The following is a 17,500-nucleotide window of genomic DNA, read 5'->3' as shown; positions in this document are numbered from 1 at the left end:
CTCTCTCTCTCTCTCTCTCTCTCTCTCTCTCTCTCTCTCTCTCTCTCTCTCTCTCTCTTTCTTAATTCTGTTTGTCTTCCTATTTCTCTGTTTAGGTCTCTCTCTCTCTCTCCTTCCCCTTCTCCTTCGTTTTCTCAAGCTTTATATTACTCGCAACAGTCCACCTGATTGCTCTCTCTATCTCACTCTCTCTCTCCTAGCAAATGTCCTCCTTCTTTTCTCTTTGTACGTCTCTGTCTCTCCTTTATGTGTCTGTCTGTCTGTCTGTCTGTCTGTCTGTCTGTCTGTCTGTCTGTCTGTCTCTTTCTCCGGACATTGATTGCAACAGACCACTCCAATGCTTGAACACAGCAGGTAACAAATCACCAAACTTCTCTCTCTCTCCCTTGCCTAACCTAACCTAACCTAACCTAACCTGTGTTTGTATTGGTCAAGATTAAAAACTTATTTCACGTCAACTTTATCTCAAACGTGGACAAGCAACCTTCTGAGAGAGAGAGAGAGAGAGAGAGAGAGTTGGACAGGTACACGTAGAGAGAGAGAGAGAATACAAATACACTTAAAGAGAGAGAGAGAGAGTTGGACAGGTACGTAGAGAAGCGTACTCAGTATGCCTTACATAAAGTTCACCTTCCATGTTTCAACCACATTTTCTTTCCGGAATTCGACAAGAAAAAATAGTGCAAAAACCTGAGCTGCCACTGCTTACATATGGCTTGTGACAGTCTCTCTCTCTCTCTCTCTCTCTCTCTCTCTCTCTCTCTCTCTCTCAGAACTTTAAGCGCATATTCTCAGTTAGGATAGGTTAGGTTAGGTTAGGTTAGGTTAGGTTAGGTTAGGTTAGTAGGAGGAGGGGAAGGACACATGCTATACAAATATCTCTCATTTTTGGTTCTTACTTCCTACTTCTCCTCCTCCTACTTCTCCTCCTCTTCCTCCTTCCCTACCTTATTTTCTCCCCCGTTTTCTTCTTTCATTCCTTCAACCATTTCCTTTATTTTCCTTCTCTCTCTTCTCTGTCATTCTGTTTTTATCATTTTATTCTTTTTTCTTCCCTTCTTCTCCTTCTCTCCCTTCTTTCTTCCCTCCGTTTCACCTTTTCTAATCTTCCTCCGCCCTTTCCCCCCCCCTCTCTCTTCCCACGCCTCTTCTCCTCTCTCTCGATCGTTGTCTGGCTGACACCCTCTTCCTCTCTCTCTTACTTACACCATTCCTTCCTTCCTTCCTTCCTTCCTTCCTTCCTTCCTTCCTTCCTTCCTTCTCCTGCCCCATACACCAGTCCCTCTCCCCTCCTTCCTCCTCTTCCCTCTTCTCCTCTTCTAAACACCCTCCTTCCTTTCCCTCCTTCCCTCCTACACCTCACGTCCCTCTCTTCCCTATCCACCCTTCCAACTCATCCCCCTCCCCATCCCCCTCCCCATCTCCCTCCCCTTCCCCTTCCCCTTCCCTCCCACTCCCCCTGCTCTTGTCTGTGTGGGTGTCCAATGCTTTACCACCCGCAATATTTGGCAGCAGAGGGGTGTGTGTGTGTGTGTGTGTGTGTGTGTGTGTGTGTGTGTGAGAGGATATTAAGCAAGTGCTGTTGTGTTTTTTACATATGTATATCAGTGTTGGGAGAATTTTATAGTGGGGTATACATAGTGTTGGGGTATACATAGTATTTAGAATTATACATAGTGTTGGGGTATACATAGTGTTGGGGAGCACACATAGTGTTAGGGTATATACATAGTGTTAGGGTATACATAGTGTTAGGAGTATACATAGTGTTGGGGAATTGCCTACAGTGTTAGGGTATACATAGTGTTGGGAGTATACATAGTGTTGGGGTGGTCCATAGTGTTGGAGAATAATACATAGTGTTGGGGTATACGTAGTGTTGGGGTATACATAGTGTTGGGGTATACATAGTGTTGGGGTATACATAGTGTTGGGGTATACATAGTGTTGGGGTATACATAGTGTTAGGGTATACATAGTGTTGGGGTATACATAGTGTTGGGGTATACATAGTGTTGGGGTATACATAGTGTTGGGGTATACATAGTGTTGGGGGGTACATAGTGTTGGGGTATACATAGTGTTGGGGTATACATAGTGTTGATCATGAATACAACTTTTTACAATTTGTTTGAGGATGATGATGATTTAACCCTTTAATGATGATGATTTAACCCTTTAATGATGATGATTTAACCCTTTAATGATGATGATTTAACCCTTTAATGATGATGATTTAACCCTTTAATGATGATGATTTAACCCTTTAATGATGATGATTTAACCCTTTAATGATGATGATTTAACCCTTTAATGATGATGATTTAACCCTTTAATGATGATGATTTAACCCTTTAATGATGATGATTTAACCCTTTAATGATGATGATTTAACCCTTTAATGATGATGATTTAACCCTTTGAGAACGATGGTTTAACCTTCAAAGGGTTAAACCATCATCATCATCAAAAGAGGTCATTCATATAAAGTCATAATATCGTTTAATTACATACATACAAATTATAGATACCTGTTTAAAATATTCCTAATTACATTCTCCTTAATTACAGGTAAGGACACAGAAGCAACAGGTGTACCATACCACGTGAGTAATATTATTCTGTTATTATGGCTGTAATCTTTTCCATTTACATAATTACTGTAATATTTTATAGCATACAGAGGTACAGTAAACAGGTGTGTGTGTGTTAATTGGGTGTACTTACCTGTACTACCTGGTGTTATTCATTATTCACGCTTGTTGTTGGGTTATTCACGTCTATGTTATTCACTGTTATTGTTTTTCTTTTCATTCGTTTGTTTGGTCAAGATTTTACGATTTTTATCAGTTTTTACATGTAATTATTCACTATATACGCCATAGTAAGAAACACACTATACACATGCATACACTATACACATGCATACACTATACATATCATAATATACACTATACATTATACACACTATACAACAGGTGAAACACTACAGCCCTTGTCAAAGTTGGACGTATAAATTGGTGTGTGATTTGGTATTTTTAAGCCATACAGGGCAAATTATCTATCAGGAAACCCACTCAGATAGATAGACAGGTTGATAGACAGATTGACAGCCATAGATAGACATATTTAAGTACATGTGGACGTATGTGGACATGAGTATATACGTACATGTGTATGTTTTGTTTGGTATACAGGCTTTTGTTTTTATGGTGTGTGTGTGTGTGTGTGTGTGTGTGTGTGTTGATTTGTGATACACATACATACACAAAGGAAACATACATACACCTCAAGCAAATACATATATATATATACACAAAGATATACACATACACAGGAAAGAAACAATTACAGATATATACACAGATAAACAAACATAAAAATACACACACACACAAAACAAACACACACACACACACACACACACACACACATACACACACACACCTGTAAACATATGATCACCCACAAACTCACATATACACTAAAGTCTCCCCAAGCGAAATAAAACACACAAAAACAGAAACTTCTATAAAAAAAAACGGAAATTTGGAGTCAATGAGCCAGAAAGGGGAAGTAAAACAGAGTCGCACCATCCAGAGAGGAACGATATGGCAAATGTGTAACTGAGCAATCCCGTGTGACCAGCTGGTGGGAGAAATGTTGAATTATCAAGGGGAGATAAGAGCTCTGGTCGAATGTGGGGTGATGGGGAGAGAGAGTAGGGGAGGGGAGTGGGGAGTTTTGGGGAGAAGGAAGGGCGGAAGGTGAGGAATTTTACGAGGGAGGGGAAGAGGGAAGGTGAGGAATTTCTGAGGAGGTAAGAGACGTGGCTGAATTTGGGGAGATGGGGAGAGAAAGGGAGATAATAAAAGGGGGAAGAGAAAAGGGGTGGGTAATTTTTGGGTAGAGGGGATTTAAGAAGAAGGGAAGAGGAGAAGAAGAAGAAGGAAAGAGATTAAATATAGAGGGAGGAGAAGAGAGTGAAGGGATGAGTGAAGTAGAGACGAAAGACCGGATGGAAAGAGAGGGAGGAGGAGAAGGATAAGAGAATGAAAGATAAGGAATAAAGGAGGGTAGAAGGAAGAGGCGTGATAATCTCATTACTATGCAGGTTACCTTGGCTGAGGCGTAAGAGAGAGAGAGAGAGAGAGAAAGGTAAATAAAAAGGAAGAGAAACGGGGAGAGGAGAGAGAGAGAGAGAGAGAGAGAGAGAGAGGGAGATGACTCCCATTACTATGCAGGTAGAACGAGCTCACCTGACTCACACACCTGTAATAACTAACACACCTGCTGAATCAACACCTAACCTACATCCCCACAACTCTCCCACACCTGTCACCTTACACCTGTCGCCTTAATTAACTCACTATTTACCTGTCATTCGTCACATATTAACAGGCTTAAGGTGATTCAGGTATGATATGGTAATTGAATTGAGATTAATTGATATATTCTTTAAGTATGATGATTTAACCCCTTGAATATGATGATTTAACCCCTTGAGTATGATGACTCTCTCTCTCTCTCTCTCTCTCTCTCTCTCTCTCTCTCCACATAATCATCACTTTTGTTGACAGTATTTTTGTGGAGTAATTCCTTTAGGCTTTTATAATTCCTTTAGATATAACATTTTAATTCTCTTTAAGGCGTAAAGTAGTTAGTGGGACTGTTTAGCAGAGGGAACCTTGTTGTGTTCTATGAGAGAGAGAGAGAGAGAGAGAGAGAGGGGGAGAGAGAGAGAGAGAGAGAGAGAGAGAGAGGGCGTGTGTGTGGGGGGGTCTTTAGAATAATCCTCAAATAGTTAAATATTCTTCATGGCAAAATCTCACCCCCCTCAACCCTTAGATAACACCACAATATTTCTCACTTCACCATCGAAAATATTCCTCTGAAATATCCCTCGAAAATATTCCCTAAAATATTCCCTAAAATATTCCTAACAAAAAAAAATCTATGAAACTCACCATTTCGTTCACAAGCAAAAAGTATCGTTCACAATAACATTCTTTTCCCTGATCATTGTTTACCTGTCACACCTAACGAACGAAACATATTGGTAAAAACTAAATTATTTGGAAATATTATCACGTAGGCTTTAATTTATATTGACATTGGATAATAATGAATAAAAGGGCAAAAATAATGTGAAATATATAAATAAAAATGAAAAATATTGAGTGTTAATAATAATGTCAGTTGTTATTGTTTATATTTTAGATTTATATAGAGAAAAATGTATAAATATATAAATGTATTAATATTGTATAAAAATGAACCATGTTGAGGTAATTTAGTGGAGAATTTATTGATATAGTGAAAATATATTGAAAAAAAAAACGCGAAATTAAATGTTAAAGATAGTTAGAAATTTGTTATATTTACTATGGGAAAAATAATATAATGAAATATTTGAAATTAATGAAATGTCAATATGGCTACCCTAACCTAACCTAACCTAACCTAACCTAACCTAACCTAACCTAACCTAACCCAGACGATAAGTTAGGTGCATACACAAAAAATACGACGGAAAAGATTTAGAACAACAAAAACTAGGAAATAGCAGCGTTACCAACACACACCACGTTCCCTTTTTTACCTTATATAAGTCCACCTTGAAGCCTCTTAAAACTTTGGCAACTCTATTACTACCCCCCACCTCTCTCTCTCTCTCTCTCTCTCTCTTCTGACACAAAAATTTCTCACTATCTCTACCTGGGAGGAGAGACATACAATCTCTCTTTATCTCTTCATAATTGAGAAATACTATCCTCTCTATCTCCCTATCTGAGACACAAAAGCTCTCTCTATCTCCCTATCTGAGACACAAAAGGTCTCCCTATCTCTTTCTCTCTACCTAGGAGACGAGAAACACACCTGGGAGGAATATTCTCAGGTGGTAAAAGTTGTTATGTTTACGTCTTCTTCTTCTTCTTCTCCTTCTTCTTTCTTCTTCGTCTTCTTCTTCTTCTTCTTCTTCTTCTTCTTCTTCTTCTTCTGTCTTCTTCTTCTTCTTCTTCTTTTTGCTGCTGTTGTTTTTGTTGTTGTTGTTGTTGTTATTCTTCTTTCCGTGCCATTTTACTGTGCGTGTGTGTGTGTGTGTGTGTGTGTGTGTGTGTGTGTGTGTGTGTGTGTGTGTGTGTGTGTGTGTGTGTGTGTGTGTGTGTGTGTGTGTGTGTGTGTGTGTATGTGTGTGTGTGTGTGTGTGTGTGTGTGTGTGTGTGTGTGTTGGTCCGTGCAATGTTATTCAGTGTGCCGTGTTATATTGCAAGTTGTTACAAGAGACGTTTGCTATATTGTGCATGATTGTGTTTTGTCTATGTGAGTTACTGAAGTGTTCTACGGTCTAGTTTGTTGCAGAGTTAGTCAAGGTTGTGTTGAGGTCAGGTGTTGTGGTTGCAAGTTGCAGAATTGTTCAAGGTTGTGTGTTGTATGAAGGTGTTGTGTTGCAGATTGTAGTGCCGGTCGTAACTGTGTTGTTCAAGGTATATCTCGGTAACACTCAGTATCGTTGCATACCGTTGATGAGATACAGTTTTCCTTGTTGCAACATATCATGCAAATCTCCACGAATTTATCTCATATTTTTCCCAAGTTTTTCATGTAAATATTCTTATCCTAATGCCATTGTTGTTGTGATGACGTCAGTGATGTATGATTGTTTTTGAGTGTTACTTATACGTTTATTGTGGGTTGAGCACTTGAGACTTGGGTGTTTACCGTCTCTCCGTCTGTAACACTGTCCGTCTCTCCGTCTGTTCTTATGTCCGTCTCTCCGTCTGTAACACTGTCCGTCTCTCCGTCTGTAACACTGTCCGTCTCTCCGTCTGTAACACTGTCCGTCTCTCCGTCTGTAACACTGTCCGTCTCTCCGTCTGTTCTTATGTCCGTCTCTCCGTCCATTTTTATGTTCGTCTTTCTCTCTGTGTTCTTACGTCTGTCTATTTCTCTGTCCGTTATAGCGTCCATCTCTATCTGTCCGTTCCTACGTCCATCTCTTTCTCTGACCGTTCTTCTCTCTCTTTCTCACCATCTCTCTCTCTTTCTATCCGTTATTACGTCCTTCTCTCTCTGTTTCCGTTCTTACGTCCTTCTCTCTCTCTGTCCGTTCTTACGTCCTTCTCTCTCTCTCTGTCCGTTCTTACGTCTCTCTCTCTGTCCGTTCTTGTTTCCGTTCTTACGTCCTCTCTCTCTCTGTCCGTTCTTACGTCCTTCTCTCTCTCTCTGTCCGTTCTTACGTTCTTACGTCTTCTCTCTCTCTCTGTCCGTTCTTACGTCCTTCTCTCTCTCTCTCTGTCCGTTCTTACGTCCTTCTCTCTCTCTGTCCGTTCTTACGTCCTTCTCTCTCTCTCTCTCTCTGTCCGTTCTTACGTCCGTACCATTCGCGGTTAATTTCGTTTCCGGTCGATAACTTTCTGTAGATTCAATTGGCTTTAGTTTTGGTGAGAGAGTGAGTGTGTGTCGGTGTTGCTCCTCGTTTTAACTTCGTAATACTGGTCATGTTGCTAGTACGAGCACCTAAACCCCTCCAGTATGATGGTTTAACTCTGAGTATGGTGGTTTAACCCTCTGAGTATGATAGTTTATCCGTTTGATTATGATGGTTTAACATTGAGTATGATGATATTACTCTGCTTACGATGGTTTAACCCTCTGAGTATGATGGTTTAACCCTTTGAGTATGATGATTTAACTCTGAGTATGATGGTTTAACTCTGAGTATGGTGGTTTAACCCTTTGAGTATGATGAGTTAGCTCTGAGTATGGTGGTTTAACCCTTTGAGTATGATGATTTAACTCTGAGTATGATGGTTTAACCCTTTGAGTATGATGATTTAACTCTGAGTATGATGGTTTAACTCTGAGTGTGGTGGTTTGACCCTCTGAATATGGTTGGTTTAACTTTGAGTATGACGGTTTGACCCTCTGAGTATGATGGTTTAACTTTGAGTATGATGGTTTGACCCTCTGAGTATGGTTGGTTTAACTTTGAGTATGATGGTTTGACCCTCTGAGTATGATGGTTTAACTTTGAGTATGATGGTTTAACTGTGAGTATGATGGTTTAACCCTCTGAGTATGATCTTTTAACCCTTTTATATACAACCACTTAAACCCCTGCAGAATAATGGTTTAACCCTTTCATTACGATGACTTAACCCTTTGAATACGTTGCTAAGCTAACCCCTTGAATATAAATTACATGTCAATTACCTTGGTTTTTTTTTGCCTTTTGTTATTTTACAAGTGTGCAAAATATATGGCCTTGGGAATGTGGTCATATGTAGGAATATTTTAAGTTTTAATTGTTATACTGATTGGCCAATAATTACCGACGTTCTTGTTGCAACGTGATATAATGATTTGATGTTTGGTAACATTAAAAAGACGATTTTTTTTGCATTATTTAAAAATCTGTCACAAAATTTTTATATTTTTTGCAACATTTTGTATATTTTTGCAACATTTTGTATATTTTTGCAACAGTTTTTATATATTTTGCAATTTTTTTTATATATTTTGCAACATTTTTATATTTTTTTCAACATTTTATATTGTTTGCAACATTTTTATATTTTTTGCAACAATTTTTTATATCTGTTGCAACATTTGTATATTTTGTTTTCAAAAATTTTATCTGTTGCAATAATTTTCATTTATGTTGCAATATAATAAGCGTCTTGGAGTGTGTTAATATCTTCTGTAGTATTATATGTTTATTGCAATACTGTAATAAATTTTGTAATATTTTTATGTATGTTACAATACATTTAAACACATTTACAAACTTTTCTCTAGTGCGATATTTTAGTTTGTCTTGCAACGTAAAAACTTGTACACGTATTGCAATGATTATGATGCAATATTTTCACTTATTATGGTATTTCCAGCCACATGTTGCAAAGTTTCTTATGTGCAATATTAAATGTGTATTGCAATATTGTAGGTATGTTGTTATAATTGATAAATCTTGAAAACTATTAATAATGCAATTTGTTCCTCGTTTGCAATATTTTCACACGAGTTACAGTCTTATTACACGTATTGCAATATTCTGTGTAGCAAAATTTTAATGTTGCAATATCACGTGTCAGTATTATAACACATATTGCGACGTTTCCTCTATTGCAACATATTAGCGAGTATTGCAACATTATATTATACATATTATAACGTTTCCTACATTGCAAATAGTTGCACGTTTGTTCCATAATTTCTGCACATATTACGAATTATCCTCTTGCAATATTTTAAGTAAACTAGTATTTTTACACATATTGCAAAGTTTCCAATCTTGCAATATTTTCATATCTCGTCGTATTTCTACACATTACAAGCGTTAATTTGTTCAACATTTTCACGGTTGTTGCATAATTTCAACACATATTGCAAACTTTCGAATTTTGCAAGTTTTGATTAATGTTGCAATGTTTTTATTAATGGTACATAATTTTAACACACTGCAAACTTTCTAATGCAATGCTTTTATTAATGTTGCATAATTTCAACATACTGCAAACTGTCTAACGTTGCAATGTTTTTATTAATGTTGCATAATTTCAACATATTGCAAACGTTCCAATCAACATAATTTTTGTCGTCTGTTACAACATTACAATGATCAGGTGTTGACCCGGCCATTGAGAGTCACACAGGTAACGTATGTCACCAGGTAATGTTATTAAGTGCCTCCCTAACTCTACCCTGTGACCCATTTGTTCCTATTACAACTTGGTCTTTGTCTCTCCCTCTCTCTCCTATTACACCAATTTGCAATGTGACCTATTTTTAATACGAGGTAAAGTGTGTGTGTGTGTGTGTGTGTGTGTGTGTGTGTGTGTGTGTGTGTGTTTAATGTATTCGTGTGTATATGTGAATATGCGTGTGTATATATGTGTATGTGTATCTGTGTGTATATGTGTGTGTGTATCTGTGTGTGTATATGTGTACCTGTCCCCATTCAGTAGGCAATTAACGACAGGTATTCCAAGGGGTGAATTATAACCCCACATCCGTCACAGAACGGTGAGCGAAAGTATTAGAAATATGATAATAATTAAGGGAACTTTTACGATTCATTTGTATTTGTAGGTTTAAATGGGAATATTTCAACCGGATTATTTATTTTTTAACTATTGGATGATTTCAGTAGTTTTAGGACAGTATTTATTGATTTTTGTGTATTTTTTATATATATTTTTTAATTATTTGATTATTTATTTGCAAGCCCTTCTTCCACTAGATATCCCTTAAACCCCCCCTCCTCCCTCCCTCCCTTCCCCTCTCTACCCCCACCTCCCTCCTCCCCCCCTCCTACCCCCCACAATTCACATTTCACATATATATATTTTTTATGCAGAAAGTAAGGGATCAAGGGAGCGTGTTGGGCTAAATTAAATATACCAGTGTTGTGATTCTCTCAGACTGTGTGGGTCATGTGGCTCCTTCCCCCTCCTTCTGTCTCTATTTTACCCCTCCTCCCCCCTCCTTGCCCCTCTCCTCCTCCCCTCTCTTCCTCCAATATCCTCCTCCCCCTCTCCCCACCACACACAATCCCCTACTCAATAAAACAAGAAAAACGACTTAGAGATGATTGATAGAGGGGGGAGGGGGTAGGAGGGGTGGGGGATGGTGGGAAGGGGCGGGGGAGGGGAGGGGGGTGATAGTGGTAGTGGGTGGTGGGGAGGGAAGCGGGGTGGGGGGGAGGATGGTGGGAAGGGGCTGGAGAGGGGAGGGGGGTGATAGTGGTAGTGGGTGGTGGGGAGGAAAGTGGGGTGAGGGATGGGTAGGGTGGATGGTGGGGAGGAAGACAGTGGGGAGAAGACAATGGGGAGAAAAGGGTCGAGTTTCTCCCCACATGTGAACTAAAATGAACTATATTTCGGGAATCTATTTTCTGGCTACCACGACTCCACTAAAGCACTTAATACTCTTATAAGTAATTGTATTTAAGTAACTGTAGTGTATAAGTGTCCATAGACTTACTTTATTTACCCTCATACTTATAAATTGTTTTGACATGTCAGAAAGAATTGTTTTTGTGGGGTTTAAATACTTATATACTTAAGAGGTTTTCATAATTTTTGTAAGTAATTTTTTTGTGGCTTAAACGCACTTACATATTTATTTACCTCTATTACGACACATTTAAGTAATATTTTAAGTAATAATTTAGGGTATTAAGTAAGCAAGTACGTAAATTTATGGCCATTTTTAAGTAGTAGTAGTAGTAGTAGTAGTAGTAGTAGTAGTAGTAGTAGTAGTAGTAGTAGTAGTTGCTCAGTTGTAGGTTGAAAATATTAAGGATTTCCTACTTATAATTAGACGGCCCATAAGTGTTGCCATCGCGTCAGTAGTGTTATGGTAGACGTTGGTAACACTGATATGAGAACAATAACAAAACGGTTATAACAATTCTGAGTCTCAACAAACGTTCATTGGTGCGTTTTAATTTTGCCATCTCCCTCCTCCCCCCTTTATCATTTATTCTTTCTTTCTTTCTTTCTTTCTTTCTTTCTTTCTTTCTTTCTTTCTTTCTTTCTTTCTTTCTTTCTTGCTTTCTTTTTTTCTTTCTTGTCATGATTTTGTTCACTTTCTCTAATTCCTTTCTTTTATTCTCTCTCTCTCTTTCTCTCTCTCTCTCTCTCTCTCTCTCTCTCTCTCTCTCTCTCTCTCTCTCAGGTGAGGTGTGTGAGAGAGGTGAGAATGTGAGAGTGGAATGTGGTGAGGTATAAGGATGGTGAGGTGTGAGGAAGGTGAGAGGTGTGAGGTGGTGTGAGGAAAGGTGAGTGTGAAGGTGAGGTGAGGTGAGGTGTGAGGTGAGGTGTGAGGTGAGAGTGTGGGGAAGGTGAGGTGTGAGGAAGGTGAGGGTATAAGGGATGGTGAGGTGTGAGGAAAGGTGAGGTGTGAGGGAAGGTAAGGTGTGAGGGAAGGTGAGGTATAAGGGATGGTAAGGTGTGAGGGAAGGTGAGGTGTGAGGGAAGGTGAGGTATAAATCCAACAGCCAAAAGGATTACGCCAATATTATTATTTTCACATAAAAATTACTACCTGAGAGGAATTACCTTTATGTAACTATACTTTTCATTATTTTACATTTATTTTATTTTTTATGTATTTTTTTGTCTCTATTAATGTATAGTGTGTGTATAGTGTATAGTGTACTCGTATGTGTAGTGTATAGTGTATGTATGGTGTCTTTATACTCACACATGGTGGGTTATTTTTAACTTATGTGATGGTTTGAATGTCTGCCTGTCTGTCTGTCTGTCTGTCTGTCTGTCTATCTGTCTGTCTGTTTATCTTATTAGTGTAATCATTATTCATTATTATTATTATTTACTCCGCTTACAAGATAACAATAAACAACTGTAAACAAAATCATTTATAAACAAGACTCGGAAACAAAAGACGATCAGAGTTAGAATTAAACCAGACTAAAGGATTTGATTTTCCTGTTTACTGCAAATGATTAAGTCTGCGTCGAGGAATTTTCAGCTGGCGGTGTTATTACTGTGAGGAGGGAGGAAGGGAAGGGAGAGTAGGAGGGAGGGAGAGAGGGAGAGGGAGAGTAGGAGGGAGGGAGAGGGAGGTAGGATTGAGAACGAAAGGGAGAGAGAGGGAGATAGGATTGAGAAGGGAATGGAGAGAGAAAATGAGAGGTACAAAGGGAGGGAAGGGAGAGAAAAGAAGAGAGAAAGGGAGAAGTGGAGAGGGAGGGAGGGAGATAGGGAAGGGAGAGAAAAGATTGTAAATTTGACGTCTGTCTCAACGAATATTCCTACGATATTCATACGTAGAATCACTGAATATTCTTCTCGTATTATTAAAGCAGATTCACCACATATATTAAGCAATTTTAACGCATTTGATCATTATACTGTATATCCCAGGCGATATAGCAACAGTATATTCAGTATATCGCCATTAATATAACAACACCATGAACAGTATATCGCCATAATAGTATAACAGTATATCCAGTATACCAGGTGTTATTTTTGGCCACATGAATGCAGTAACAGGTCTTTTTTCCCAGGATAATTCAGTATAGTATTGTCTATTTCACCCCGAGAGCTGTTTTAATCACAGGACAATTAATACATGTGTGTGTGTGTGTGTGTGTGTGTGTGTGTGTGTGTGTGTGTGTGTGTGGGTCAATATAGGTGGTGGTGACGTTACAGAGAAGTGATGACGTTACAGTGACGTGGTGAATAATGTGTATATGTGTGTATAGTGACTGTATAATGTAATCTCTCCCGTATGTATGATAAATAATGACATAATCTACAATGAAATATTACTGTAGGATGATATTATTTTTAACACACACACACACACACACACACACACACACACACACACATAATAATATTTTCGTAGAGTGTTTTATGATGACGTTTCATTCACTGGATGTTATAAACCTTTGTTAAATTGTTCATATAAATATTTAGTAATAATTTTGGTAATGTTATTCATATTGTCGTTTATATATAAATTTATGGATGTGTTTTTACGAGTCATATATATATAAGGCTTATTAATTATACTGATATTTAATAATGTTTAAGAGTATTTATTCATTATGCTTGATAGTGATGTTTAAGTAATGTTAATAATACTCGATAAAATGTTTGGTGGTTGATAATAATGTTTAATAATAATGAAAATAATGTTTAGAAATTGGTATTGTTGTTTAATAATACTTAATATGAAAGACTTATAACGTGATCAACACACACACACACACACACACACACACACACACACACACACACACACTTGATTGACACATAGACACGAGCAACAGACAGACAGACAGGAGGGGCAGACACAGACACACAAACCTCATCAACAGACAGACAGACAGACAGATACGACTGACACACAAGCCATCGTATAATACCTGGTAAACACGTAAGGTAATAAAAACAATTACTTTGGCCATAACACCTGTGTTTTATAATTACAGGTAGGGGAAGTGTTCTCTATTTAAGGTGAAATTGACTAGAAAAACATTTTATTTGTTGTTGTTATTCTACCAAATTTACACACACACACACACAAACACACACACACACACACACACACACACACACACACACACACACACACACACACACACACACACACACACACACACACACACACACACACACACACACACACACACACACACACACACACACACACACACACACACACACACACACACACACACACACAAAACACACACACACACACACACACACACACACACACACACACACACACACACACACACACACACACACACACACACACAGTACATCACAAATTATGTATAACAAATTAATGAGTATACAAAGTTTAATATTCAAACCTTGAGAAAAGTTTGTTTTTATTATCATTCTCTTATAGATGATGGTAAAAGTAGAAGTATTTCTTAATAGTTTTACTTTTATCAATATAGATAATTAAAAGTAGTTACTTTTTCATTAAAAATATAACAAAAAGTATAAAAAGTAATATTTATGTTATATTGCATTACTTAAAGAATGAAGTTACATCATACACGATTACTTTATGGGTCTAAAAGTTTGTTAAAAGTAAAAGTGTACTATTTTATAAACGTACAATTTGCACAACAAGTGGCAAAAACTAAAACTTTTTCCACTAAAGCGGTTTAAAGGTTAATATTTTTTTCCAGTGCCCTCGATGAAAAAGTATTAGGTGTTATTTTGCTAAAGGTTTGTCAAAAGTATAATTGATTTAACCTCTTGAGTACGATGATTTAACCCTTGAGCTTGAGTACGACGATTTAACCCCTTGAGTACGACGATTTAACCCCTTGAGTACGACGATTTAACCCCTTGAGTACGACGATTTAACCCCTTGAGTACGACGATTTAACCCCTTGAGTACGATGATTTAACCCTTGAGTACGACGATTTAACCCTTCAGTACGATGATTTAACCCCTTCAGTACGATGATTTAACCCCTTCAGTACGACGATTTAACCCCTTCAGTACGATGATTTAACCCCTTCAGTACGATGATTTAACCCTTGAGTACGATGATTTAACCCCTTCAGTACGATGATTTAACCCCTTGAGTACGACGAATTAACCCCTTCAGTACGATGATTTAACCCCTTCAGTACGATGATTTAACCCCTTGAGTACGACGATTTAACCCCTTGAGTACGAATATTTTTACATACAATAAAACGAGTGTTTTTTTCCGCCACAGTTTATAAAGTAGTCAAAAGTATATATAGTTCTTTCCATAGTTTATAAAGTAATAATAATTTAGTAAAAAGTTTATATTTCTACCTATATATATAGTTTTATAAAATAGTAATGACGAGTGAAAAAGTAATATTTTCATCACAGTTTATAAAATTTAATAAGTCGTAAATATATTTTCACCAAAGTTTGTAAAGTAATATGTAGTAGTAAGAAAAGTATATGTACCTATAAAAAATGTATTATATATTTGTAATAATTAGTGAAAAGGTAGATATATTTTCACCATAGTTTGTAAAGTAATAAAAAGTAGATATATTTTCTCCATAGTTTGTAAAGTAATAAAAAAGTAGATATATTTTCACCATAGTTTGTAAAGTAATAAAAATGTCGATTTATTTTCACATAAATTCATAAAAAGTAGATACAGTTTATAACATAGTAAAAAAAGTAAATATATTTTCACCAAAGTTTGTAAAGTAATAAAAAGTATATGTAAAAGTTTTCCTTCTTCACTTGAGTTTATATCATCAAATATAAGGGAATAAATATATTTCCCGGTACACATGATTAATATTTTTTCGCAGTTGTTTGAAAAGTATAATTTTTCCCGACTTCAAATTGTTAAAAGCTGTATTTTTCATCTCGTAAAAAAAGTATAAAATTCCGTAGCAATTAGCCAGAAAAGTAGTTTTTCACCACAAACAGTTAAATTATATGTATTTTTTCGCTGTAAATCATTAGAAAATATAGTTTTTGGAGAGAAACATTAAAAAATTCATATATTTTCGCCATTAATATTCAAACAAGTTTATTTTTCACTACAAATGGTCATAAAACGTATTGTTACCACCACAAATAGTCAAAATATTATAGTTTCTTTCGTCTGCTGAGCATTATTGAAACTACTGAGCATTAGTATGGTGTCTCTTTAAGCATTAATTAAGCCGTAGTGTCGGGAACCACTAAACGTTGCCAAGTCATGTTAAGCTTTGAGTACTATTAAACATTATCACTGACTACTGTTAAACATTATCACTGAGTACTGTTAAACATTATCACTGAGTACTGTTAAACATTATCACTGAGTACTGTTAAAAATTATCACTGAGTACTATTAAACATTATCTTTGAGTACTATAATAAAGTACTCTTAAGCTTTATCATACCGACTATTATTAAGCTAAATTAAGGACTTACCTGCGAGGTGTAGCAGTACGGGCAGGAACCAACCCACACACAGCATCATATTCATCATAGTCATCATATTCAACCACAATGATAATGACGATGAGTAATGTTAATCCTTATGTTATGATGATAATAATGACGTAATAATTATATCTTTGATTTTTTCACTTATTATCTTTCCATTATTTCCGTCTTTATCTCTATCTATCTCTTTCTCTCTTTCTTATAATTTATTTTGTCTCTCTCTGTTTCTCTCAAATCTCTATATTTTCTTCAAATTTTTCTCTATCTCTCTCCAATAATTTATTTAGTATCTCTCTATCTCAAATATTTATCCAAAGTCTCTTAGCATCACTGTCTCTCTCTTTATCGTTACTGGAAGACGGTGAGAGACCTTGGAAAATAGCTCTCACTTTCCTCTTACCAAGCTGGGGATATGTATAGAACTGGTTACGATATCGGTGTGTTATCGGCTTGCTAGATATCGGTGTGTTATCGGCTTGCTATATCAACGTTAGCTTGTGATATCGGTGTTGTCAGCTTTGTGATATCGGTGTTGTCAGCTTTGTGATATTGGTGTTGACAGCTTGAAATATCGGTGCGTTGTCAGCTTTGCGATATCGATGTGCAGTCAGCTTTGCGATATCGATGTGCAGTCAGCTTTGCGATATCGGTGCGTTGTCAGCTTAGCGATATCGATGTGATTATCAGCTTGCGAAGTGTGTTATTACCTTACGATATCAGTGTGTGTTTATGAACTTGCGACATCAACGTGTTTATCAGTTTATGCTCACAGACATAGAGTTTCTTGAATACGTCTAAGTCGTTATCGTGTTATCTCAGACACACACACACACACACACACCAAGATTAATGTGTTTTCGTCAGGTTATGAAAGAAAAACTATTCACAGACAGACATACAGACAATTCTTCACTTAACACAGTATTTTTTTATTTTTTTTTGCGTATTATAGTTTTTAATAGTCACTGGAGATATGTTTCCTTACCATAATATTCTTGGTTAACTTAGATATTAGTTAATAGATCTATGTTAACTAGTCCCAGAGCTTGGTGGT

General features: G+C 37.0%; 1 protein-coding gene across 1 annotated transcript in view; it reads right to left on the bottom strand.

The window, feature by feature from the left end:
* The window catches only part of LOC121856361, a 112,804-nt gene that overhangs the window by 94,780 nt on the left and 524 nt on the right, over positions 1–17,500 (bottom strand). Inside the window, exon 1 of the mRNA XM_042351875.1 lies at positions 16,432–17,500. This exon is cut by the window's right edge and continues 524 nt beyond it. Within this exon, the coding sequence (XP_042207809.1) occupies positions 16,432–16,498 (67 nt within the window). The 5' untranslated portion in view covers positions 16,499–17,500. The remainder of the gene's footprint in view (positions 1–16,431) is intronic.

The sequence above is a fragment of the Homarus americanus genome, unplaced genomic scaffold (assembly GCF_018991925.1).
Source record: "Homarus americanus isolate GMGI-L3 unplaced genomic scaffold, GMGI_Hamer_2.0 scaffold48220, whole genome shotgun sequence".
Lineage (NCBI taxonomy): Eukaryota > Metazoa > Arthropoda > Malacostraca > Decapoda > Nephropidae > Homarus > Homarus americanus.
Note: the sequence above shows the minus strand (reverse complement) of the source record. Positions and strands in the feature narration are given on the sequence as shown.